The 25,567-nt window shown below is 38.5% G+C and overlaps 1 protein-coding gene across 5 annotated transcripts in view; it reads left to right on the top strand.

The window, feature by feature from the left end:
* The window catches only part of dsd (attractin-like protein dsd), a 391,073-nt gene that overhangs the window by 30,790 nt on the left and 334,716 nt on the right, over positions 1 to 25,567 (top strand). For all 5 annotated transcript variants that reach the window (XM_067153649.2, XM_067153648.2, XM_067153647.2 and 2 more), the window contains exons 2-5: positions 257 to 460; positions 6,474 to 6,602; positions 23,166 to 23,362; positions 24,767 to 24,943. In XM_067153649.2, coding sequence (XP_067009750.1) covers positions 257 to 460; positions 6,474 to 6,602; positions 23,166 to 23,362; positions 24,767 to 24,943 — 707 coding nt within the window. The remainder of the gene's footprint in view (positions 1 to 256; positions 461 to 6,473; positions 6,603 to 23,165; positions 23,363 to 24,766; positions 24,944 to 25,567) is intronic.

Raw genomic sequence — 25,567 nt, 5'->3', positions numbered from 1 at the left:
ACTCATAGGCCTTTCCAATTCCATCGTCACCATAAGACCTATCTGTGTTGGTGTGACATAAAACAAATTTTAAAACAATTACAGGCTTATAACTTTAGCATTTATTGTTTTCTTTTATGGTTGAAAGTCCAGCACCTCTGCTTTTTGGAAATCTTAAAAGTAGTTGGGATGTAAACCTAATATTATTTTTATTATGACTTCTCTGTTGTTTGTGATGTGAGGACAGACGATTTTGAATTGTGTGTATTGTTTTCAGATTGTCCGATTCATCTGGCCATATCCATGATGGTCATGGTAACTATTCAGTGGATGTGAAATGCAGTTGGTTGGTGGATACGGGTGGTGTGCCCAACACTACGATACGACTCCACTTGGAGGAGTTTGCCACAGAATGTGGTTGGGATCACCTGTACATCTTTGATGGGGATAGCGTTCATTCCCCTTTGTTAGCAGTGTTCAGGTGACTAGAATTATATGTATTGTTTTTTTTATGTAAAGAAAAATTTGATGTTATGCCTGAAAATACCGCTATCAATCACTCAGTCACTACTGATCTGCATTTAGGGTAGTCGCCCAGGTGGCAGATTCCCTAATGATTGCAAAGAAATTGGAAATTTATTGAACATCTCCCGTGGTAAGTTATTCCAATCCCTAACTCCTCTTGCTTTAAACGAATATTTGCCCCAATTCGTCCTCTTGGATTCCAACTTTATCTTCATATTGTGATCTTTCCTACTTTTAAAGACACCAATCAAACTTATTCGTCTACCAATGTCCTCCCACGCCATCTCTCCACTGACAGCTCGGAACATACTGCTTAGTTACAAGTAACTATTCTCATTTTGGTTCCATATTGAAGTTGACGTATATCTCAAATATTAAGTCGTAGGTACAGTAACGGTAAATGTGGTACTTTGGTGAGCACGAGAAACGCAGGGCGTGTACCAATCTGTTGAAGTGCATACAGAGGGAGAGGGTTTTCTTTTGAAAAAATCTTAAGTTTTTTTCTGAGTTTATTAATAAGTTCAAAATCATATCACCTCTGTACAGAAGAAACAGTATGAAGTGTTCTTTCCTCGTCGTAGGGTTGGTGATGTCCTAGAATTCCGGCTGCTCCTCTCCTTTCCGCACCATTGGACCACCATTCCTCCCTCGATGGAAGTTCTAGAAGATCCATACGGTGTTGAAGTAGAGGGCGTTGGGATAGACCACGTAAATGATGAACGTGAACGAACACCGTTAAGCCTTGGGGCGTGTTAATGCAAAAACTGCTTCTGCACATATGAGAAAAAGGTAGAGCAATGGTTTTAACAAGGTTCATAACACGTAAGAATTGTATGATTGAACGTTTATCACACGGTAGAATGTCACTGAAATCTATCCCGTGTTAAGTCATTAATCATTTGAAATGAAAAGGAATGTCACTAAATTCGAATAAGTATATAAGTTTAACACTCATAAAATGAAAATCCACTCAAAACTTGTTGTCGAATTTCATTAAAGTCAACTAATAAATAGTCACCTAAAGTTTGTGACACTTGGCATAATGTGAAGTTATGCCACACGACACATTTCTTAGTTTGAACACCGTTCAATGTAATCAATTGTATTGAAATGAAGTAAGAATGTTTCACTCGTGAAGTCAATCTTGTTCATGCATGTTAACGAAATGAAATGAAAATAAAGCGAAATTAATCATTTATCAACAGTCCTTAGTTCGACTGTTTGTAGAATTGAAAATACACAGCTCTTAGTTCGAATATTCGTTGAATTGAAATACACAGTTCTAATACACAGTCTACAGTTCATCACCTACAAATATTCACACAGTTTAGAGAATTATCTCCACACGAAATTGTAAATTAGTGACGTAGTCACTCTGTACTCAATCACTTGTTAATGCTTGTAATTTGAGTAATTCTAAGTTAAAGCACAGTCTCGTTAACTCGAAATATTCAATCACTTTGTAAGGAGCAAACTGTTCCAAATCCTGTCCACAACATTAAACTTTAAATTACGAGCAATTGGAAAAATAATTGCAAGTCTTAGATACTCGTGCAGAATAAACAGTCACCTGATAATGTTTGGAGTTTGATGGAACACAATTTATATCACTCCCCGTTGGAGCAGAAGTTTATCACTCACGATTTAAAGAAACTAGTATAAGTTCACACTCGACGCTATTGAGTTAAAGTCCACGGACTCGACGAAGTATGACAGTCGCTTCACGTTGTATCGCGGTCCTCGCGAGCTGACTGCCCGAACTCCACTGCACTGCATGCTCATACACACTGGTCTGCTAAGCGAAGCAGTACTACATTTATATCCGATCCATGCCTTCACCTCTTATTCCATAACTTCGTCGTTTCATGTCGGATTTATATGAAACCTTGCGGGAACGTAGATAAAGGATTGGGCTACACGATGATGTGGTTAATTTTGTCTAATTATTATTGTGGGGAAAGTTATTATCCAAAGAAACTCAAGGAACATTCCACACTAGTCTAGGCTCTCTGTGTTGCGGTGAGGCAGGGTGTGACGTCACTCCGGTCTACGTCACACACACAGCTGTTGCTTGCTGTTCAGTCAGTCTTCCGTTGCTGGGCCGGAGCGTAACGCGTAAGTTTTAAATTTTCATTACGGGGACTTAGTTTCGTACTGCCGTTACCGGTACAGTATTATGTATAAATTTTAACCACATGAAATAGTGGATTATATTGAATTGTATTGAACAGGTGGATCTATAAATATTATATTAATATTTGAGATATACATACTAATTAGTCGAGCAGCTCGTCTCCTTTCTCCCAAGTCTTCCCAGCCCAAACTTTGCAACATTTTTGTAACGCTACTCTTTTGTCGGAAACCACCCAGAACAAATCAAGCTGCTTTTCTTTGGATTTTTTCCATTTCATGAATCAGGTAATCCTGGTGAGGGTCCCATACACTGGAAACATACTCTGGTTGGGGTCTCACCAGAGGCAAATATGCTCTCTCCTTTATATCTTTACTACAACCCCTAAATACCCTCATAACCATGTACAGATCTTTCCTTATATTAATACCTAGGTATTTACAGTGATCCCCAAAGGGAACTTTCACCCCATCAACGCAATAATTAAAACTGAGAGGACTTTTCCTATTTGTGAAACTCACAACCTGACTTTTATCCCCATTTATCATCATACCATTGCCTACTGTCCATCTCACAACATTATCAAGGTCATTTTGCAGTTGTTCACAATCTTGTAACTTATTTATTACTCTGTACAGAATAACATCATCTGTATAAAGCCTTATCTCTGATTCCACTTCTTTACACATATCATTGATATATATAAGAAAACATAAAGGTCCAATAATACTGCCTTGAGGAATTCCCCTCTTAATTATTAAATGGACAGATAAAGCTTTGCCTACTCTAATTCTCTGAGTTCTGTTTTCTAGAAACAGAGCCACCCATTCAGTCACTCTTTTGTCAAGTCTAATTGCACTCATTTTTGCCAGTAGTCTCCCGTGATCTACCCTATCAAATGCCTTAGACAGGTCAGTTGCAATACAGTCCAATTGACCACCTGAATCCAGGATATCTGCTATATCTTGCTGAAATCCTACAAGTTCTATCAAACCAGTTATTAATTTTGCAAACATGTCTTACATAATCAGAAAGAATGCTTTCCCAAAGCTTACATGCAATGCATGTCAAACTGACTGGCCTGTAGTTTTCAGCTTTATGTCTATCACCCTTTCCTTTATATACAGGGGCTACTATAGCAACTCTCCGTACATTTGGTAAAGTTCCTTCATGCAAACAATAATCCAACAAGTACTTCAGATATGGTGCTATATGCCAACCCATTGTCTTTAGTATATCCCCCGAAACCTTATCAATTCCAGCTGCTTTTCTAGTTTTCATTGTAAATGTCATTGCTGTCATAGGTAAATTTTAATACTTCTTTAGTATTAGTCACCGCCTCTATCTGGACATTATCCTTATAACCAACAATCTTTACATTCTGCTGACTGAATACTTCTGCCTTTTGAAGATCCTCACATACACACTCCCCTTATTCATTAATGATTCCTGGACTGTCCTTCTTGGAACCTTGTGCCTTAAAGTACCTATACATACTCTTCCATTTTTCACTAAAATTTGTATGGCAGCCAATTATGCCAATTATGTGATGATGTTGGAGAAATACTGTCCCACAGCGCATATATCATTGAGGAAAAAGAGTTCTTTAATATAACTGATATAATATTGAACGCTAGATGACAGAACCATTTTGACCAGAGATCTAAGCTGAGATACTTCATGCAGCGGTTCTTTTAGGCACAAGAATAACATGTAAAAGTGAAGGCATTCATTGTGAATATTGAGTTGGTAAACTGGAAAATAAAGTATGTGTTTTGCTTTATTTTTTATTTTTTAAGTATTATAATTAAGACTATATGCTTCAGAGACCCTCGATCTACAACAGAAAGGATTAAAGGAACAATTAGAGATTATGGAATGAAAAATTATGAGAAAAATCAATGAGCTAGAAGTTAAAAATGGAATTCATTACCCTTAACCTAATTGTGAAATATATAAACATCTTTCCAAAATCATGTTGCAATGAATCCAATTTACAGGGTATTTGGAAATAATGGACTCTACCAGACTCTCTCACACTACGGATTTCTGCAAAACGAGGCCATTAGACCAAAATGTATAGACTAATGGAGAAAGACCTCATTTAACTAGGATCACCAAATCTACTAGATCGGAATGAAATTAGAATTATAGTCCAAGCACAGGGATTTGAGGAAGAACAGGATCCTACACAAGATAAATGGTCGGAGGAAGGGAAACTTGTACAATCCTTAAGAATGAAGAACTACCGGGCAAGAAGGAAGGCCAAAAAACTGCTGATACCTCTTGGTCCAAGGGAGAAGAAGAAGAAGAAGTTTTTAATTCTGTCCATGTAGATGAGTAATTTTGAAGTTTTAATTGTGTTGGAAGGGGATGGTAAACTAGATTCAAATTTCTAAGTTCTTTGAAATTGTTAGCTGTGTATCTTTTAAAAGAAACTCTACCAACCATGACTACAAATTTATTGATGAGGTGGTACTCTCATTTATCACTTGACTGTTCGCTATGTGGTACTGTATTCCAAGAAGAAATTGATGCTACCATTTTTGCTCCATGTGTGATGATTTCTTGTCCATGAGCTAGAAAATAGGCAGTAACAAAGCCGCTGGACCAAATAAGTCAGGTGGAGGGAAATTTTAAATTAAAAATAAAATCAAGAACCATGAAAGAAAGATAAAGACAAAGAGAAACAGAATTGAAATGGAAATGAAGAGAGAATTAAGTCTAAAAATAGGGACAGAAAAGATGGGAAGGATTAAGTACAGTAGGTTAAAGTAATGAGGGGAAAATATCAACATTTTAAAATATCGATTGTACATACATAATGAATATGCGATACATTGAGTGACTGTTTTAGTTATGAGGAGAGGAAGAGTTTGGAAACCCAAAACAAAATAGAACCATCGAAAGACAGGGAAGAGAACTACAGTACCTATCCAGATCTTTACAGCTGGCAACCAGGTATTACATAACTAATAGCCAGTGTCCCTGTTAAAATTGGGGATTTTTGTGTATATCTACCACTTCCCATACAATCCTACACTTCTTTTTTATATAGATGAGAGCTTAAACATGTTGGATTATGAAATTTTAACTTTTATTTAAAGAACAGAGTATACTTTATCAACTGAGTGGCTGTGTGGTTTGGGTCACATAGCTATCAGCTTGCATTCGGGAAATGTCCGAAACACTGAAGGTGGTTTTACGTGGTTTTCCATTTTCACACCAGGCAAATGCTGGGGCTTTACCTTACTTAAGGCCATGCTTCCTTACCTCTCATAGCCCTTTCCTATCTCATTGTCGCCATAAACCCTATCTGTGTTCGTGTGATGTAAAACATATTGTAAGGAGAAAACAGTGTATACCTTACTGCAAGTATGAAGAATTTCAGGAGCTGTATGTTGTCTTTCTCACTAGAACATCCAATAAAGGAAGTTGTCTTTCTGACTCCATCTCAGTCATGAATTTAATTGAAAGAGGATGTATCATCAACATTTTTCCACCAAATCATCAGTTTGAAGGACGCCAAAGAAACTTCCCATTAAAACCTCTCATGAAGAAATTAGACACTACTAGCAAAATGCATATCAGTCGTTTATACATGGGAAAAATAGTTTTCAGATTAATACTGCATCACTTATTCCATTGCAAATTGCTAATTTTAAAATGGCATTATACAAATGGTAGAATGTTCTTCCTTGTATAGATATTATACCTTGTCTTGTATGTTGGATATAAAACTAAATATTTCTTGCAGATATAGGCTATGTGGATATTTTTAGGGTAAAATATCAATAAGATTTATACCAAATTGTCATTGTTCTCTTATTGATTTCAGTGGTCTCATGTATAAAGATGGTTATACCATCCGTAGAATACCAGAAGTGGTGGCACATTCGGGATCTGCATTGCTCCACTTCTATAGTGATGTGGCCTACAATATGACAGGCTTCAACATTTCCTATCGGTGAGTATTATTGAATATATAGTCAAGTATTTTCACTTACTAGTGGAATCCTCAACATTTAAAAAAATGTAAAACAGCAGGATCTCATTTATAAGTTAATTCTACTCTCCCAAGCACAAAATATTACTGGTGTTGAAATTTGTAGTATCTTCTGTCACACTTTTTGCCAGCCAATCTTGCTAGTACTTTGCATAAAATACAGGGTGTTTACAAATGAATATCGGAGATTTAACGCCTTATAATATTGAATACGTTAAACTTAGTTATACATTATATGTCAAATGAAAGAGCAACTCAGTTTTGTTTGTTGGCACCAGTACGCATGTACGTGCAATGGTTTCGCCGCAATCTGCTAGACAGCGGTAGTAGTACGTCGTTATGCCAGTGAGGTGGCGCACCATCTTGATCGAAAATGAAGTTCTCCGGCTCATTTTCTTCCAACTGAGGGAAGAGCCATTGCTCTAGTGTATCGAGGTAAGAAGTACCAGTTACAGTACGTTCACCATAAAAGAAAGGCCCATAAACCTTTCGCCGGGATACGGCACAAAAAACATTCACTTTAGGGGAATCTCGTTGCATTTGTACCAACTCGTGAGGATTTTCTGAGCCCCAGATGCGCACATTATGAGTGTTTACATGTCCACTAAGGTGAAAGACCGATTCATCACTGAAAACAACACGATTCATAAACTCATAATCATGTAACAACATGTCGTTTGCGAAGTTGGCACATAATCTGTGGTCTGCCGGCTTTAGAGCCTGTAATAACTGTTAACGGTAAGGACGTAGCTGTAAGCGTTTTCTTACAACTTTCCAAACGGTTGACGCAGGAAGTTGTAATTCTCGACTAGCCTTCCGGACTGATTTCTTTGGGCTACGAGTGAATGACTCTCTCACTCGCTCAACAGGCTCTTCACTTAATCTTGGTCGTCCCTGCTCTTCCCTTTACAAAGGCAACCGGTGTCTTCAAACTTATGATACCATCTGCGAATGTTATTATCACTTGGAGGATCACAACCGAACTTAATGCGGAACGCACGTTGCACAGTAACTACAGATTCTGTCTTTGCAAACTGCAAAACACAAAAAGCTTTCTGTTCACTAGTCGCCATCTTTGCTACTACCGCTGTCTAGCGGATTGCGGAAAAACCATTGCACATACATGCGCACTGGTGCCAACAAACAAAACTGTTTGAGTTGCTCTTTCATTTGACATATAATGTATAACTGTAAGTTTAACGTATTCAATATTATAAGGCGTTAAAACTCCGATATTCATTTGTAAACACCCTGTATATTACTACAGTCCTCCTTTGATGCTCTGCCTAAAGTAAGCATAGTGCAAACATAAAAGTAAATTGATTCTCTCTTATTTCTATGATGTCACTTGAAATAGACCACAGAGTGGTGAGGTGGTTAGGGACTGGGTAGTGATGAGAAGTAACTGTGTGTAGCAGTTTCTTAAAAAAGAAAGCTACCGAGTTAGTTAGCCGCGTGGTTAGGGGGACATAGCTGTGAGCTTGCATTCGGGGTATGGTGGGCCCGAATCGCACCGCTGGCAGCTCTGAAGATTTTTCTGTCTTTTACCATTTTCACACCAGGCAAATGCTAGGGCTGTACCTTAATTAAGGCCACGGCCCCTTTCTTCCCAATCCTAGCCCTCTTCCATCATTTCATCCCAGAAAACCTTTCATGTGTTAGTGCAACTGTTAAACCACTAAAAAGAAAAACAAAGCTGTCTTCTTTTCTCCGTTTAGGCCGATGTTGGAGTAGGTTAATTTGATTTCGGCTGCTTCTGGGCTTTGATCCTTGTCCAGGATTCCCTCATTCTTCCACTCTGCATTCTCCTCTCATTCACCCATGGTGTTTGAGTCCAGGATCTACTCTTTTCTTTAAAACTCTTAATGTTCTTAATTCTTGACTTGTAGGCTTTCCAGTTGTTGACTTTAGTTCCTTATATTCTGATTTCTGCTTGGTCTTTTTTTTTTTTTTCACTTCCTGATGCCAGCGCACCATATTTTTGCTGGTCTAAGAATCTATCTGGTTGGTTAATCTTCCTTGGACCGGGCGAGTTGGCCGTGCGCGTAGAGGCGCGCGGCTGTGAGCTTGCATCCGGGAGATAGTAGGTTCGAATCCCACTGTCGGCAGCCCTGAAGATGGTTTTCCGTGATTTCCCATTTTCACACCAGGCAAATGCTGGGGCTGTACCTTAATTAAGGCCACGGCCGCTTCCTTCCAACTCCTAGGCTGTTCCTATCCCATCGTCGCCATAAGACCTATCTGTGTCGGTGCAACGTAAAGCCCCTAGCAAAAAAAAAAAAAAAAAACTTCCTTGTTCCATTCTATATATGTGTCCAAAGAACATGGTTCTTCTTTTCCATCTTGAGTTTCAATTCTTAGGTACTTTTCTTTCTGTATGATCCATCGTCTGTTTTTTGAAATCCCAGTATCTTCTTCAGAAATCTCCACTTATCCCAACTTTATGTTTCTGTCAGATTCAGGCTTTCATCTGAATATAAAGCTTCCAGCTGGATTACTGTCTGGTAGTGTCTTAGTTTTGTGTTGATCAAGATCGTCTTGTTGTAGGTGTTCATGGTTAGTTTGTACTTAGTTCTCCTTGTTATCCTCGGCATTAAAACCTCCTTTTTTTTCTGAGAAATTTTTTTATATCCATTTTCCCAGGTATTTAAATCTGTTCACTTCCTGGATCCTTTCCACTCTCCCATGGTCAGCCATTGGGTTGCTGTTCTGATGTTGGTCGTGTACTACATCTTCTGATAGGAGATCCATAAGCAGAGGTGCCAACTATTACGGATTGCCGTAATGATTACGGATTTCACTTCGTGATTACGGCATTACGGTCGAAGGGAAAATTATTACGGAAAAGCAACATTGTTACGATATTAATTAATTTCTACGAAAAAAGGAAAAGTAAAAAATGTTCAATCCCTTAGAGCATTACTGATCAACCCTCCTCATTTCAGTGTTTGTAAGTTGGCAACTAAACATATTTGGCAGTTATTTGGCCGTCACTTCCTTTTGTTTCCTGCGAGCGTTGTGAAATCACGGCCAGCTACGCATCAAGTTGGCCGTGAGGTAGGCTCTACTCTTTGCTACTCACTACTCCTTGCTCTGCTGTTCTCCAGTGCGTGCATTCGGCTGTCTTTTGTGTGCGTAGAACGAGTGGCATATTTAGCGCATTTTAGTTCTAATTATCCTAGTCGATTCGAAAAGAAGTGATTGGTTTTTGTAAAATGAAGCGGAGCAATTGTCAAATTGCATCTTCTCCTAAGAAGACAGTAGTGTTACAGAAATATTGAGACAGTTACACAAAGGAATGGCCATGCCTACATGCTTCACGTGTTAGTGAAAACCACGTATTCTGCAATGTGTGTTCATGTGATTTCTCTGTGGCTCGTGGTGGACGAGATGATTTCAGAAGACACATAGAATCCAAGAAGCATCACACATACGATGAATCAAAGTAACGAAACCTGTCTGTTTCATTGTTCTTCGTAAAAGGTAATGAAACTGCGGTGACGAATGCCGAATTGCTGTTGACATCATTCCTTTTGGAACATAATATTCCGTTATCGGTTTCAGATCACGCTAGAAATTTGTTTAGATCAATGTTCCCCGACTCTAAAATATCTCAGAAATATGCTTGTGCAAGAACTAAAACCTCTGCTTTAGTTCAATACACGGCATCTGAAGCAAAAAAAAGGAAATAAGTGAACTTTTGCAAATAACGCCTTTTTCTTTGGCTACTGATGGTAGTACGGATTCAAGTTCAGTTAAACTTTATGCTATGGTTGTCTCTTTCTGTAATGCTCAGAGAGGCCAAATATCAACTCTTCTATTGTCATTATTAGAGAGTACCGACAATATGGGTGAGGGAATTTTCTCTGTTATTCTGTTATTAATAGTGTTCCATGGGAAAATTGAATTTCTTTTTCATCTGACAATGCATACACATTGATAGGGGAAAATAAAAGTGTTGCCATATTTGTGAAGGACAGGCATTCTTCTGTTTATGTCCCGGGTCGTTCCTGTCATCTCATACACATCTGTGTACAAAAAGCAGCAGCCCAATTACCAGGCAATGTAGAGAACTTTTTGGTTCAGTTATATTACTATCCTGATAAGAGTTCTAAAAGGCAAAACACTTTGAAAGGCTGTTTGTGGCACAGATGGTCACAACATTTTGAAATATGTTGGTACCCGTTGGCTCTCGCTTCTTCAGTCTATTGATAGTTCTTGAGCAGTGGGAAGCTTTGACACTCATGTTTTGTAGTGAGACCCACCATAAAAATAAGACCACCAGGAAACTGTGAAATCTTTCATACAAGACCCATGCACAAAACTGTTTTGCTACTTTCTTCAGAGTACACTTCATGCTTTAACTCAGTGAATATATTTCTGCAACAAGATGCTCCAGCCATACATCTTCTTAGGAGGAAACTTACTGGTCTTTTAACTGGCCTACTTGTCAGTTTTGTTCAGTCATGTTCTATTCAGTCAGAATCTACTTCCCTTTTGAGTGTTGAATTCAAGAGGAGGAAATACCAGAAAGCCAATGAGGACTTTGTAATTGGAGCAAAAGCTAGGGCATACTTGAAAGATAATGACTGTGATGAAGAGATGTTTTATAATTTTGTAAGAGAGCTTTATATGGCAGCTTGCAGTTACATTATCAGGAAATTTCCCGTTGATGATGAATTTCTTCATCATACCGAAGTTGTAGACCTCTCTCAAGAGTGAAGGTTTCCTATTCATCTCTTGACTACTTTGTTCGAAGATTCCCAAATTTGGTCAAAGAAAGTGAACATAACAAACTTGAAGAGGAATTTGCAGGTTACCAGTGTGATACTTTCCTGGAATATATTGTACATGGACCTAACATTGATCTGAATTGCAGAGCTTAAAAATGAAAGTGGACAAATTAAGTATAAAACCTTAAGTAATGTTGTATTTGCAGTACTAAGTGTACCTCATAGTAACTCTCCCACAGAAAGAGTTTTCAGTGTTGTTAGGAAAAATCAGACAGAATTCAGGCCTACATTAAGTACTTCCACAGTGGAATCACTTATGGTTCTGAAGACGAAAATGTCATTTCAGGGGGAAATATGTTTCAAGAAAATTTACACTGAAAAGCAGCTGCTGGCTGCGAAACAAGCTACAAAGAATTTTTTATTGCAGAATTAACAGGTAATGAGCAAATTTTGTTGTGTAATATGATATACTTTAGAATAGATTGCAGTATGAAAGGGAAAATGGGGCGCCTTGTATTTGACTCGTAAACGTTTACAACCGGGGGGGGGGGGGGGTTGCGCGAGTCAAAAATGGGATTACTGATAACCCCCTTCAAAGGTTGGCACCTCTGCATAAGCCTGCCTGTTTGCTTATTCTTGGACGTGGGCAATATTATTTATTTACCAAGCGAGCTGGCCATGTGGTTAGGGTTGCACAGCTGTGAGCTTGAATTCGGGAGATAGTGGGTTCGAACTCCACTGTTGGCAGCCCTGAAGATGGTTTTCCTTGTTTTCCCATCTTCGCATTAGCGAAATGCTGGGCCTGTACCTTAATTAAGGCCACGGTTGCTGCCTTCCCACTCCTAGCCCTTTACTATCCCATCGTCGCCATAAGACCTATCTGTGTCAGTGGGACGTAAAGCAAATTGGGAATAAAAACTTAGCGGTATGTTCCGAGCTGTCAGTGGAGATATGTGTGGAATTACATTTGTAGGCAAATAAGCTGGAGTCGAACTTTTAAAGGTAGGAAAGAACATTAAGTTGGAATACAGAAGGTCAAATTGGGGCAAATATTCATTTATAGGAAGAGGAATTAGGGAATAGAATTAATTTATGGAGGGAAATGAGTGGTTAAATTTCGAAGTTCTTTGAAATCATTTGAGAAAAGACTAGGTAAACAACTGATATGGAATCTGTCACCTGGGCAATGAATGACCTTAATTGCAAATCAACAATGACTGATTGATTGATTTAAGTAGTGGGAAGGAACAAACAGGCACAAAGATAGTCATAAATAGAAATATAGGAACAATGAAAGAAACACAAAATAGGACAACACAATGTCTGGTAAGTGTGGAAAGAGGATGAAATGGAAAACAAAAGGACAAGGACAATCTCCACATCTTCATACACTACTTTCTTCAAGTCTCCTATCATTTCTTCTCAGCTCCTGACAATCTCATTTCTTATTCCCAGCCTCATCACTCATTGAAGGGACATTTTAACAGATATTTAAGTCTTGATATACGAAGTGCCGGGTTATAAGAAAGCAAGTTGCATAAACCGAGCTCGATAGCTGCAGTCGCTTAAGTGCGGCCAGTATCCAGTATTCGGGAGATAGTGGGTTCGACCCCCACTGTCGGCAGCCCTGAAGATGGTTTTCCATGGTTTCCCATTTTCACAACAGGCAAATGCGGGCTGTACCTTAAATAAGGCCACGGCCGCTTCCTTCCCACTTCTAGCCCTTTCCTGTCCCATCGTCGCCACAAGACCTAACTGTGTCGGTGCGACGTAAAGCAACTTGAAAAAAAAAAAAAAGCTGTATAAACACAGGAAAAGGTTAGAGAGAAGCAGAATATATATATGAATATAGGTGAGAAGAGACTAGGAATACAGAACAAACACAAGAGGAGATAACGTACCTAGCGGGTCAATGTATATTATATAAAAGAATCCTTATTCCGCCTGTCATTCGCAGTGATTATGAAAAAACAAGACTGTTTTAACAGCTGAAATTCACACCAGATACATGTTGCTGTCTCTCCTTTACAAGAAAAATACAATAAAACTCTCCCAACCAGGAATCTGGTACATTTTCAAGAAAATTACATGACTGAAGCTTTGCTGTTGGTAATTACCAACCAGCGCAGAGTAACATAGAGATGGCGACTCATACCGCAATGCATTAGCTCGCCGAGGCCAAGATTTGTGCTCGTTAGCCATATTAGCAATGTTGTCTGTGCCAGCCAATGAGCATATAATAAGATATGATAGAGCACCTCACCAATGCGTAGCCAGAATTGAAGCCAATGTACACGCATGACCGCCATATTGTTTGGTCTGTCTGTTAATGATCGGGTTACTATACTTACTTACTTACTTAACTTACTTACTTACTTACTTACTTGCTTACTTACTTACTCCTTGACGCTACGGTCCTTGCAGAACCTTGGTCTCCGCAACAATCTTCTTCCAAAGCTCTCTGTCGATTGCCTTGGTCCTCCATCTCCGGACTCCCATGGTACGTAGATCAGCCTCCACCTCTTCTATCCATCGCTTTCTTGGTCTACCTCTACATCGTCTTCCACCTGGATGCCCCTCCAGCACTTTCTTAGGTTCTCTTGTAGTCTCCATTCGATCGACATGTCCTAGCCAACACACTCTAGCAGTCTTCATCAAAGATACTATATCCTGCTCTTGGTACAGGTCTCTAAGCTCCTGATTAGATCTAATACACCATCCCAGTTCAGTTTTAACTGGCCCAAAAATCTTCCTCAATACCTTTCTTTCCCACGTCATTAACCTATATTCTTCTGTTTTATTTAATACCCAGGTCTCAGCTCCATACGTAACCACTGGTCTAATGACAGTCTTATAAATGGTCAACTTAGCTTTCCTGGATATTTGTTTATTTCTTAATGTTGGAATTACGGCAGCATAGTATCGATTTCCTGCAGCCAGTCAAGAGTTTATTTCCTTTTTTGTTTCATTTTGTGAAGTAATCAGAGAGCCTAGATATCTAAATTCCTGTACCCCTTCAAAATACTTTCCTCCACACCTAAGTGCATTTGGAGGTTGACTAGATCTGGAACTCACTAGGAACTTAGTTTTGTTGTTATTCACTACCAGTCCAATTTGCTGTGCTCCCCTCTCCAATTCTTCATAGGTTTCGAGAAGTGCATTCTTTGTACGAGAAATTATGGCCACATCATCTGCATATGCCAATATTTGAATTAGTCTATGATATTATGTTCCTTTCACGATTTGCAGTGATGGTACGCTCAGCTGCTTCTAAAGCAATATTGAAGAGGACAGCAGACATTGGATCTCCTTGTCTCAAACCCACTTTTACATCGAAGGTTCGTGATACTTTTCCTTGTACGCATACCTTAGATTTACTTCCACTCAAAGCTGTTTTTACCAACCTAATCAGCTTCCCAGGATAACCAGGGGCTTTCATTTCGATGAGTTGTTTTCCTCTTGGCACTGAATCGTACGCTTGTTTAAAATCAACGTACCGGGAGAGTTGGCCGTGCGCGTAGAGGCGTGCGGCTGTGAGCTTGCATCCGGGAGATAGTAGGTTCGAATCCCACTATCGGCAGCCCTGAAAATGGTTTTCCGTGGTTTCCCATTTTCACACCGGGCAAATGCTGGGGCTGTACCTTAATTAAGGCCACGGCCGCTTCCTTCCAACTCCTAGGCCTTTCCTATCCCATCGTCGCCATAAGACCTTTCTGTGTCGGTGCGACGTAAAGCCCATAGCAAAAAAAAATTCAACGTACAGTTGATACACTGGTATGTTATATTCATAGCACCTCTCCAGGATGATCCTCATTGTAAAGATATGATCTATTGTTGAATGGTTTGCACGAAATCCACACTGATATTCTCCAAGATCCTGCTCTGCTTTGTGTGTTAGACGCTTAGCTATTATTATGGTAAAGATCTTGTAGCCTATGCAAAACAGAGATGTCCCTCTGTAATTTTCACATTTCAATTTATTTCCCTTCTTAAGAATTGGGTACACCAAAGCTGTTTCCCATTCTTCTGGTAATTTCTCTGTTCGCCAGATTTCCAGTATCAACTTATACAATGCTTGTATCAATACCGTTCCACCATATTTTAACAACTCAGCTGTTACTCCATCTTCTCCTGGTGACTTATTATTCTTCATCGATAAGAGGACACCTTTTACTTCTTCCAAAGTGGGTGGTTCACTATTGCATTCCTCAGATTCATCTTCATTAGATTCACTATTTGGCAATTCTAATTCATAATCTTCATTTTGCATTTTAACTGGATTCAAAAACTCCTCAAAATATTCTGCCCATCTATCTAATATTTCCTGGGTATTTCCAAGTAGTTGCCCATCCTTATTTTGTACACAGCTTACTCTTGGTTGAAATCCACTTTTTCTCTGCTTTACGTTTCTATAAAACTTTCTACTTCTCTTATGCTCATAATTTTGTTGCATCTCTTTTATCAGATCTTTTTCCATTTCTCTTTTCTTTTTTCTACAAAGATTCTTCGCTTCTCTTCTGCATTCCACATATGTTTGGTGAGTAGCTGTTGTTGCCCGTTGCATATATATCATCCTTGCTTTATTTCTTTTCTCCAAGGCTAGCTTTACTTCCTCATCATACCAATCCTTCTTTGGCTGTTTCTTTCTTTCTCCTAGTACCTCGTGGGCTGCATTCGTGATGGCTTCTTTAATCACCCGCCATGATTCATCCACTGTTACTGCATTTTTATGGTTTTTCAAACCTTCTTCAACCTGTCTTTCATACTCCTTCCTTGCATCATCATTAAGTTGTTCTTGGTTAAATCCTTTCCTCCTTTCTGCCTTACCTCTGACTCTTACCGCAAGCTTTTGTTTCAATTTATCTTTCACCAAATAGTGGACTGAATCTATATCCGCACCTCTATAAGTACGCACATCCTGTATATCTGACGCATGTCTTTTATCAATCAGTATGTGGTCGATTTGATTCTTGGTGTTCCCATCTGGTGCCTCCCAAGTTTCTTTATGAATTCTCTTGTGCTCATATGTAATGCTACTGATTACCATATCCTTTGCTGTAGCGAAGTCAATAAGCCGTAACCCATTGTTACTTTCCAAATGTAAACTCTGTGCTCCTATTGTGGGTCTAAATTCTTCCTCTTGTCCCACTTTTGCATTGAAGTCCCCAGTTACTATTTTAATGTCATTTCTAGGTGCCTCATCGTACTGTTTCTCTAGTTCTTATCCTTAGTTTATCCTCCTTTTCTTCTGTAGGTGCATGTACGCTTATAAGTGTATAATTGAAGAAGCGGCCCCTGATTCTCATATTACAGATTCTTTCATTTACTGCCTTGTAAGACATTAAGGTATGCTTCAGTTGTTTAGATATCATAAAGCCTGTTCCACAGATGTTATCGCTATTCCCACTGTTGATTAAAGTATAATCCTGTAAATCGAACATCTCAATTTCTCGCCATCTAATTTCTTGTAGAGCAGCGATTTCAACATTATACTTTCTTAGTTCCTCTTCTAGTTTTTTGCTTTTCCCTGGCTGGAGTAGGCTTCTCACATTCCAAGTCGCTAATACCAATCCATAACCATTTCCTCGCCTAGGTCGTTTATCAATTTTATCCGTCCGGTTTGTTCTTACTCTTTGCGGCTTCTCAACATTTTTTTTTTTTTTAACGGGATAGAGTTGTCAACCCTATGCCCAACCCTCAACCTGGAGGACCAGGGTATCCCTTTTAGTCTGGATCATCACCTTCGACCTGTCCGGCAAGGGAGGCCCTACCAGTAGCTAAGATACCGCCGGCATAGCTCTCAGGATCTTTTGACCACACAAGCCCCACCACCACGACAAGGTAACGATACCATCGATGGGGTCGGGTTACTATAATTAAAGTAAATACAAGGATTCAGTATTATTATTTGAGTTGATTGAGATGTTGAAAGGAGTTGCAACAAAAATGAAGGTATGGATTTGGGGAAGAAATCTACATATAAATGGTGGGACAAGTTTGGCTGTGGTAAAGTTAAGCAAAAATATTTTTCATGCAGATATTCTGCCGAGCTCAGCTTTAGAAAGAACTGGTTTTATGCAAAGATTAGATTTGAAAATTTTAACATACCACTGATTCTTAAGCGGAGGCAATTTGCTCTAAATTTTGCCTTCTCTGTCAGAGGCGACAAGGCACAGGAACAAACTTTAGCAAACTTTTCACAGATTTGGGATGAATCTCTCCATTCCAGTGTTTACCCATGGATAATTATATGCCTATGTACTATAGATTTCTCAAATGCTCTCAGATACATAAACATCAAAGTACACTCCCATCTACAAGTACACCCAATATGGTTCATAAGGAAATTTCATAATTCCTATTACGATTCTGTACAATTGATATATGTAAAGTGTTGTATCTTTACTTAGTCTGTTATTAATTTCGGTGTTGATTTCATTATTTCCATTAATAATGCTAGCAGTTGTATTGTTATAAAATACTGAAAGGGAAAGTTCCTGGAAGCGCCTCTCACGGTAAGTTGCAACAATGTGTGACCCTAAAATTGATGACTTCAACTTTCAAATAACTAATAAGAGACAAGATAGTAAGATCCAAGCAGTAGAAATGAAATTTTTAAGAATGTTGGTTAAAAAGACAAGAGATAGAATTCAAAATATTAAAATCAGAGAAGAGCTAAATGTAGAACCGTTAGTACAGAACATACAGAAAGCAATACTGAGATGGTTCGGATATGTAAAAAGAATGGGAAAAGAACAGGTAGCAAGAAGGGAATTGGAAAGAGAATATGTATATATATATATATGTAACTAGCAATATACCCGTGCTTCGCTACGGTGTTATACCGAAATTTGTAATTGAATGCTTATTGTTGAATGCCGAAATTCGCGATCTGACTCGTTTTCTGCGAGAATCCACCAAAATTCGAGATCTGACTCGTTTTCTAATAGATTACGGCAAGTTTCCTCCCATTTTTCAATCTTTCTTTCCAGCAATCGGTTTCGTACTTCCCGGGCTAGGTCCAGATATTCTACCCGGTCAGTTGGGTCCCTAAATCTTTGCCATCTTTTCCTATAAGCATTTTAAATATGGATCAAATCGTTCAGGAGATCCGGCGTGGTGTCGTCCTGGATGCCTTGGCGGTACTGAACTCGCGGCCGGACTGCATTCTTAGTCATTAGCAGTCCAGGACCCGTTTCCAGCGCGGTCCGCACATTTGACGACGGTCCACAACAGAAAGGAAGATCTTGAGGAAGATACTAGGGCCCAGGAAAGTGGGTCAAGAATTTAGACTGCGACCAAATGAGGAACTATACAAAAGAACCGAAAAAATCACAACATCCTTCAAGAAGAGAAGACTCTGCTTCTACGGACACATTAAAAGAATGCCACCAGAGAGAACAGCCAAGCGAATTCTGGAATACATGGAGAACAGGAAGACACAAACTAGCTGGCTTAAAGGGGTCAAGGAGGATATGGAGGAAAATAATATATCACAGCAGGCAGTATACAACAGACAGGAATACAGAAAAATCATCAACAAAATTAAGGGATTCCAAGATCAAAGTAGCAAAAAACGGACCGGCAACAACTGGTCACGAGAACGTAAAGAAGCCCACTCCGAAAGGATGAAGAAGTACTGGGCCGATCGAAAGAGGAAGAACCGTAAATGAATGATGCTTAACGTGGTCCATAGTAGACCTATTCGAAAACAAGAATAATAATAATAATAATAATAATAATAATAATAATAATAATTATTATTATTATTATTATTATAGATGTTCTGGACCCCACAGCAAGATGCAAGACCGCTACTTGGCGGTAACTTACACCCGCTGCCATTGTCATTGTTGACAATGTGTCCAGCACCATCGTCGCGCGTAGGCAAATGTGCGGGATTTCTGGCGATACGAATGACATACTTCCGTGCATTATTGACCTTATTATAGAGGTGAACGGACGGTCAATCTCTTTCCTATCGTTTATTTGAAATTAGTTTAAATTTTTATTTATATGCCAGCAGAATCTACTGTAATCTAAGAACGTTCTCCAAAGGAAAAGATGGTTCTTGAAAATGGACCCAGGAAAGGTTAGAAATGATCGGTTTATGATCAGAATAAGTTCATCGAAAATCTACAGCCTGTTTCCAGTCATTCGACAGGGTCAGGAATGGAATGAATAAAGCCCCCGTCTAGCGGCGACAATAGGAATTGTTCCGGCTGCCGAAGCCTGTCGCACTTCTCTGGGGCAATGATTAATAAATGACAAATGAAATGAACTGATATTGGACAGTGTTGCTGGAGTGAATGATGACAGGGAAAACCGGAGTATTCGGAGAAAAACCTGTCCCGCCTCCTTTTTGTCCAGCACGAATGTCACATGGAGTGACCGGGATTTAAACCACGGAACCCAGCTGTGAGAGGCCGGCGCGCTGCTGCCTGAGCAACGGAGGCTCCTTGTAAGTACATTGCGAACAGTAAAATCAATTGGTCTCCCCTCCTTTTACACCCCACCGCCGTTAAGTTTATTTACCCCCCTCCCAAAAAAAATGAAAAGATGGCGTGCTTCTTTATGTTTAAAGGAGATTCCAAACACCAATGTGGTCACGTCTATTACCTTCCGTTTTGAGATATAAGTATACCCATAAAAATAATTCACTTTTTTCACTTCCTTTCAAACTCCTCCCCCTCCCCCCTAAGTGAATTTTCCGGCAAAAAATACTTGTTTCTTTAATAGTAAAGGGTTTTCTAAATACCAAATATCACGACTCTAACTTCTTCAGTTTTAGATTTATGTGTCCTCACGAAAGGAATTCAATTCCTCTTCACTCCCCCCCCCCCCCCCCACACACCCCAAGATGGTTTCCCCCCAAAAACGCGTTTTCCTTTGTTTTAAAAGGAGATCCAAATACCAATTTTCACGTCTGTAACAATTTTAGTTTTTATTAGCTTATGTATTCTCATACAAATAAGTCAATTAATTTTTCTATTCTTTAACCCCCCCCCCCCCTCATTTGATTTTCCGAGAATACGTGTTTCTTTACTTTTAAAGCAGATTCCAAATATCACATTTCACGTCTGTAACATCTTCATTTTTGAGATATCAGTAGCCTAATTAAAAGAATTCAACACCATTTTCAGTCATTATTAACTACCCCCTCCACCCAAGTGGCATTTCCGAAAACAAAAAATACATGTTTCTTTATTTTTAAAGGAGATTCTAAGTACAAATTATTACATCTATAAACTTTAAAATGAGTATATCTATATATCAAAACTTCTAAAAATTCACCCCCTATTAATTGGATATTCCAAAAACCAAAAAATACGTGTTTCTTTATTTTTAAAGGAGATCTCAAACGCCAATTTTCAGGTCTGTAATATCTTCATGTTCTGAAATATAAGTAGCCTCATTTAAGGCATTCAACCCCTTTTTCACCCTTTTCCACCCTTCCTATTGGGATTTTCCGTAAACAAAATAATACGTGTTTCCTTATTTTTAAAGGATATGCTAAAGACCAATTTTTACATCTATAAACTTTAAAAGTTTTGAGATATAGATACACTCATTTTAAAAATTCACCCCCCTTTTCACCCCCATTAATTGGATTTTCCGAAAACAAAAAGATACACGTTTCTTTATTTTTAAAGGAGCTCCCAGACACCAATTTTTAGGTCTGTAATATCTTCATTTTCTGAGATATAAGTATCCTCATTAAATTCACTCAAACAATTTTGCACCCCTTTTCACCCTGCCTATTGCGATTTTCGGAAAACAAAAAAAATACGTGTTTCTTTATTTTCAATGAAGATTCTAAATACCAATTTTTACATCTGTAAACTTTCCAAGTTTTGAGATATAGATACACTAATTTTAAAATTCACCCCCCATTTCACCCTCCCATTAATTGGATTTTCCAAAAATAAAAAAATACGTGTTTCTTTATTTTTAAAAGAGATCAAAAGTACCAATTTTCAGGTCTGTAATATGTTCAGTTTCTGAGATATAAGTACCGGTATCCTCATTAAAGGCATTCAACCAATATTTCACCCTTTTTCACCCCTCCCATTGGAATTTTCCGAAAACAAAAAAATACGTGTTTCCTTATTTTTAAAGGAGATTCTAAATACCAATTTTTACATCTGTAAACCTTTAAAGTGTTGAGATATAGATACACTCATTTTAAAATTTCACCCCCTTTTTCACCCCCTTAGAGACGGAATATCCAAAAATCCTCTCTTAGCGAGCACCTACATCTTATTATGAATGTATCCTCAAAATTTCATTTCTTTATGTCAAGTAGTTTTGGCTCGGCGATGATGAATCAGTCAGTCAGGACAAGTTACTTTATATGTAGATATGGCAAGTGTAACTTGTTCCTAAGATATATTAACATGTTCTTTTCAAATTTCCAATGTCATTTTACATACTAAATTTTACTGTCAAAGACAGGCTTACATACTAGTAAGTAATATAAAGACTAGGCAGGGATAAGTATGTATTTCATTTATTAGAATGTATTTGACAACTGGGGTTGAAGGGACAGTTTTTAAACGAATTTAACTCTGCCTAAAATAGAAAGCAATTCTCTGTATACTTCCCCTGTTCAGACTCATCCCATCAATAGGACACCTATTTAGATCCAGAAGGCCTATACACAAACCCTAAATACAGGTATATTAATAGTCATCACATGGAAGTTCATATTAACCCCTGATTAATATATGGTAATCAATTAAATTAGTTGGGTATTTTGGAGACCCCAAGCTTACATCTGTCAGAAGTAGAATGAGATATCTTGATTTTTCCCCATGATATAAATTTGAAAGTTGAAGTCATCAATTTTAGGGTCACACATTGTTGCACCTTACCGTGAGAGGCGCTTCCAGGAACTTTTCCTTTCAGAATTTTATAACAATACAACTGCTAGCATTATTAATGGAAATAATGAAATCAACACCGAAATTAATAACAGACTAAGTAAAGATACAACATTTTATCATCAAGTCAGAGAGCTTTTATGGGATGACAAAGTACCCAAGAGAACAAAATTAACATTATATAAACAGTATTTCATACCAATTCTAACATATGGACTAGAAATGCTGGTAACTAGTAAGAGACAAGATAGTAAGATCCAAGCAGTAGAAATGAAATTTTTAAGAATGTTGGTTAAAAAGACAAGAGATAGAATTCAAAATATTAAAATCAGAGAAGAGCTAAATGTAGAACCGTTAGTACAGAACATACAGAAAGCAAGACTGAGATGGTTCGGACATGTAAAAAGAATGGGAAAAGAACAGGTAGCGAGAAGGGAATTGGAAAGAGAAGTTAAGGGAAAGAGACCAGTTGGAAGACCAAGAAGAAGGTGGTTGCATCAGATTTGGAAGGATATTAGAGAAGCTGGATTGGATGTGGCGGAAGTAATGGAGCAGGAAAAGTGGAAGGACAGAAAGGAGTGGAGGAGGCTTGTTAACCACACCCGGGCAACTGGAGTGGGACATAGATGATGATAATGATTACAACTGCTGGTAAGCTCACTAGTAGGTATCATTTCCCACACAAGGCACGTTGATCTTAAGATCTTGGAAACAAAGTACTGTATCTTGTCATTAGTCAAACTTCAACAAAGGGCAGGCTACATTAGGAACACAAGAAATTGAAAGAGTTAATAAAAATTACCTACTGTACTTTGGAAGTTGTGTAATTGAATATTGGGACCAAGAGACATAGATTGGAATGTGAATAAATGTTTGTTCTATTTAATGTTTGTTATTTTCTTTCCTAGACTGAATGCATGTCCTAGTCGCTTCTCGTCACAGAACTGTTCTGGACATGGCGTATGTATAGATGGTGTTTGCACTTGTGATGGTCTTTACATGGGTGAAGCATGCCATATTCCAGTGTGTCCTAATAACTGTAGCTATAACTGGGGCACTTGTAATCCGGAGAAACATCGCTGTGACTGCAAAGAAGGCTTCAAAGGCAAGTTGTAATCAGAGTTGTATGACATTTGAAAATTATTTCTGAACTTGTAATAATGGATGACGATGATTTTTTTTCGATTAGTGAGTTCCCATATATTTTTTTCGATTAGTGAGTTCCCATATATTGTAATTAATTTTTGAAACACATTGTAATTAACAGTTAGTTCCTATCCTAATCATGTTGATATTACTGTTTGAGTCATTTTAAAATGCATTCATACATACATACATAGCATGTGTATGTCCAACCCTTGCCCCGTTTCTTTTAAGGGGTTGGGTATGAAGTGGGATGAATCTTTGTAGCAAGGTTTTATGACCGGGTGCTCTTCAGAGGAATTAATGAAATGAATGGTGTGACATATGCTAGTAGGAAGGGAGAGGATGAAAGCCAGTGCCGGCACGTAGCCTACTATTGTTGAATAGCATCCAATGGTCTGCTCAAGGTTTAATGTTGCCATATGACAGACAAATCATCATCAACAGCGTGATATATGCCCTCACTCCATTTGAATATTACATAGACATTTGTAATTGAATTCAGAATTGACACTCAATCTAGTGTTTAAAGATTGTCTACCTCCACCTCTCCTACCCTGCCGGCCAACATTCTGATAGTGAAAACCTATTCGACTAATGGGGCTCGAACCGACCAACCACAGCGTCAGACCATACGGACTTGATACCGTAATGATCATGGCCACCAGGTGGGCTATTCACACATACATTTATTGCTGTAATTTAATAATAATAATAATAATAATAATAATAATAATAATAATAATAATAATAATAATAATAATAACCTTGCTTCCATTTACTGAGTAATTTTATTTACATAAAACATAGTCTATAATAATTTTGGACAGCTTGGCTGGGTGGTAAACGTAACCTATTCTTGGGCTCGGCTGGTCCCATGGTCTAGGCGTAGCAAGCCTGCTTCTTATCTGGAGGTCCCGGCTTCGATACCTGGCCATGTCAGGGATTTTTACCTGGGTCTTAAAGCTGGTTGAAATTCACTCAACCTATGTTACAATAGCTGATGAACTATCTGATGTTGACATAGTGCCCTGGTCTAGAAAACCAAGAATAGTAGCCAAAAGTATACGTACTGTATTACTTACTACGTGGCCCTTCGGGCTGCTGTGCATTGGGATTTGGTTTTGTTCTTCAGCTTGGTTCATATCCTGGGTGGGCCTGAGAATTTTGTCCTGTGCAAACCTCTAGGTGCTTTTTCAGATTTTCGTTATTGGAAGCCACATCATTGTTTAATTTGGATGTGACTTAAGATGGCAAAAATGTAAAGTATTGCAGAACTAAAAGATTGTGTGCTTATTTGCATGTTTACTTGCTGTTGGTTGTTAAGGAGATTCTTGTATTATTATGTATCTGTACATTATTTCAGGTGATGACTGTAGCCAGGTAGAAGATGCAGGATACTGGGAAGTAGTCCAGTTACTCAAAGCTTATAGTCCTGAAGGCTCGGCATCTCATGGTGCAGTAGTTTGGAGGGATTCACTGTATATAATAGGGGGAGAGTCCTATCAGAGAGGGAAGATGATCTATGTCTATGACTTCAATGGTAAGTTGTGAATTTACAACATTGGCCTGCATTTCGAATTGGAATCATTTTTAGTGCTTTGTAGTGTGGTAATTCATGTTAGTCCCGAAGGGTCGGCATCTCATGGTGCAGTAGTTTGGAGGGATTCACTGTGTATAATAGGGGGAGAGTCCTATCAGAGAGGGAAGATGATCTATGTCTATGACTTCAATGGTAAGTTGTGAATTTACAACATTGGCCTGCATTTCTAGTGCTTTGTAGTGTGGTAATTCATGTTAGTTACGCACCTTGTGGTTCCTTTAGGTTATGCACTTCCTGAGGTGATGTGGCACATAATCTGAAAAGCGACAAGTAACTAGCTTGTCGTTGTCGCCTGCAACTCGTATCAGAGTAAACAATATTCTTCAGCAGGTTACATTTTCACACTCACAAAGCTTTGTGAATATGTTTCATATGACTTAATAGCCCAATATTGGCATGAAACATATGTCCACACAGATCACATGAAATGGTTGGGGGAGGGTGGAACTGAGCTTGACGGAGCATTTGTGCTTGTTGTTTATTCTCTTCACATTGCCGTCATTCCTCTTCAAACACTTAAGATTAATAAAGATTAAACTGGTATAAAGAAATGCACCATTTCCC

Source organism: Anabrus simplex, chromosome 9, assembly GCF_040414725.1.
Source record: "Anabrus simplex isolate iqAnaSimp1 chromosome 9, ASM4041472v1, whole genome shotgun sequence".
In the NCBI taxonomy this organism is placed as follows: domain Eukaryota; kingdom Metazoa; phylum Arthropoda; class Insecta; order Orthoptera; family Tettigoniidae; genus Anabrus; species Anabrus simplex.
The sequence above is the reverse complement of the archived record's forward strand: the minus strand, read 5'-3'. Positions and strand labels throughout refer to the sequence as shown.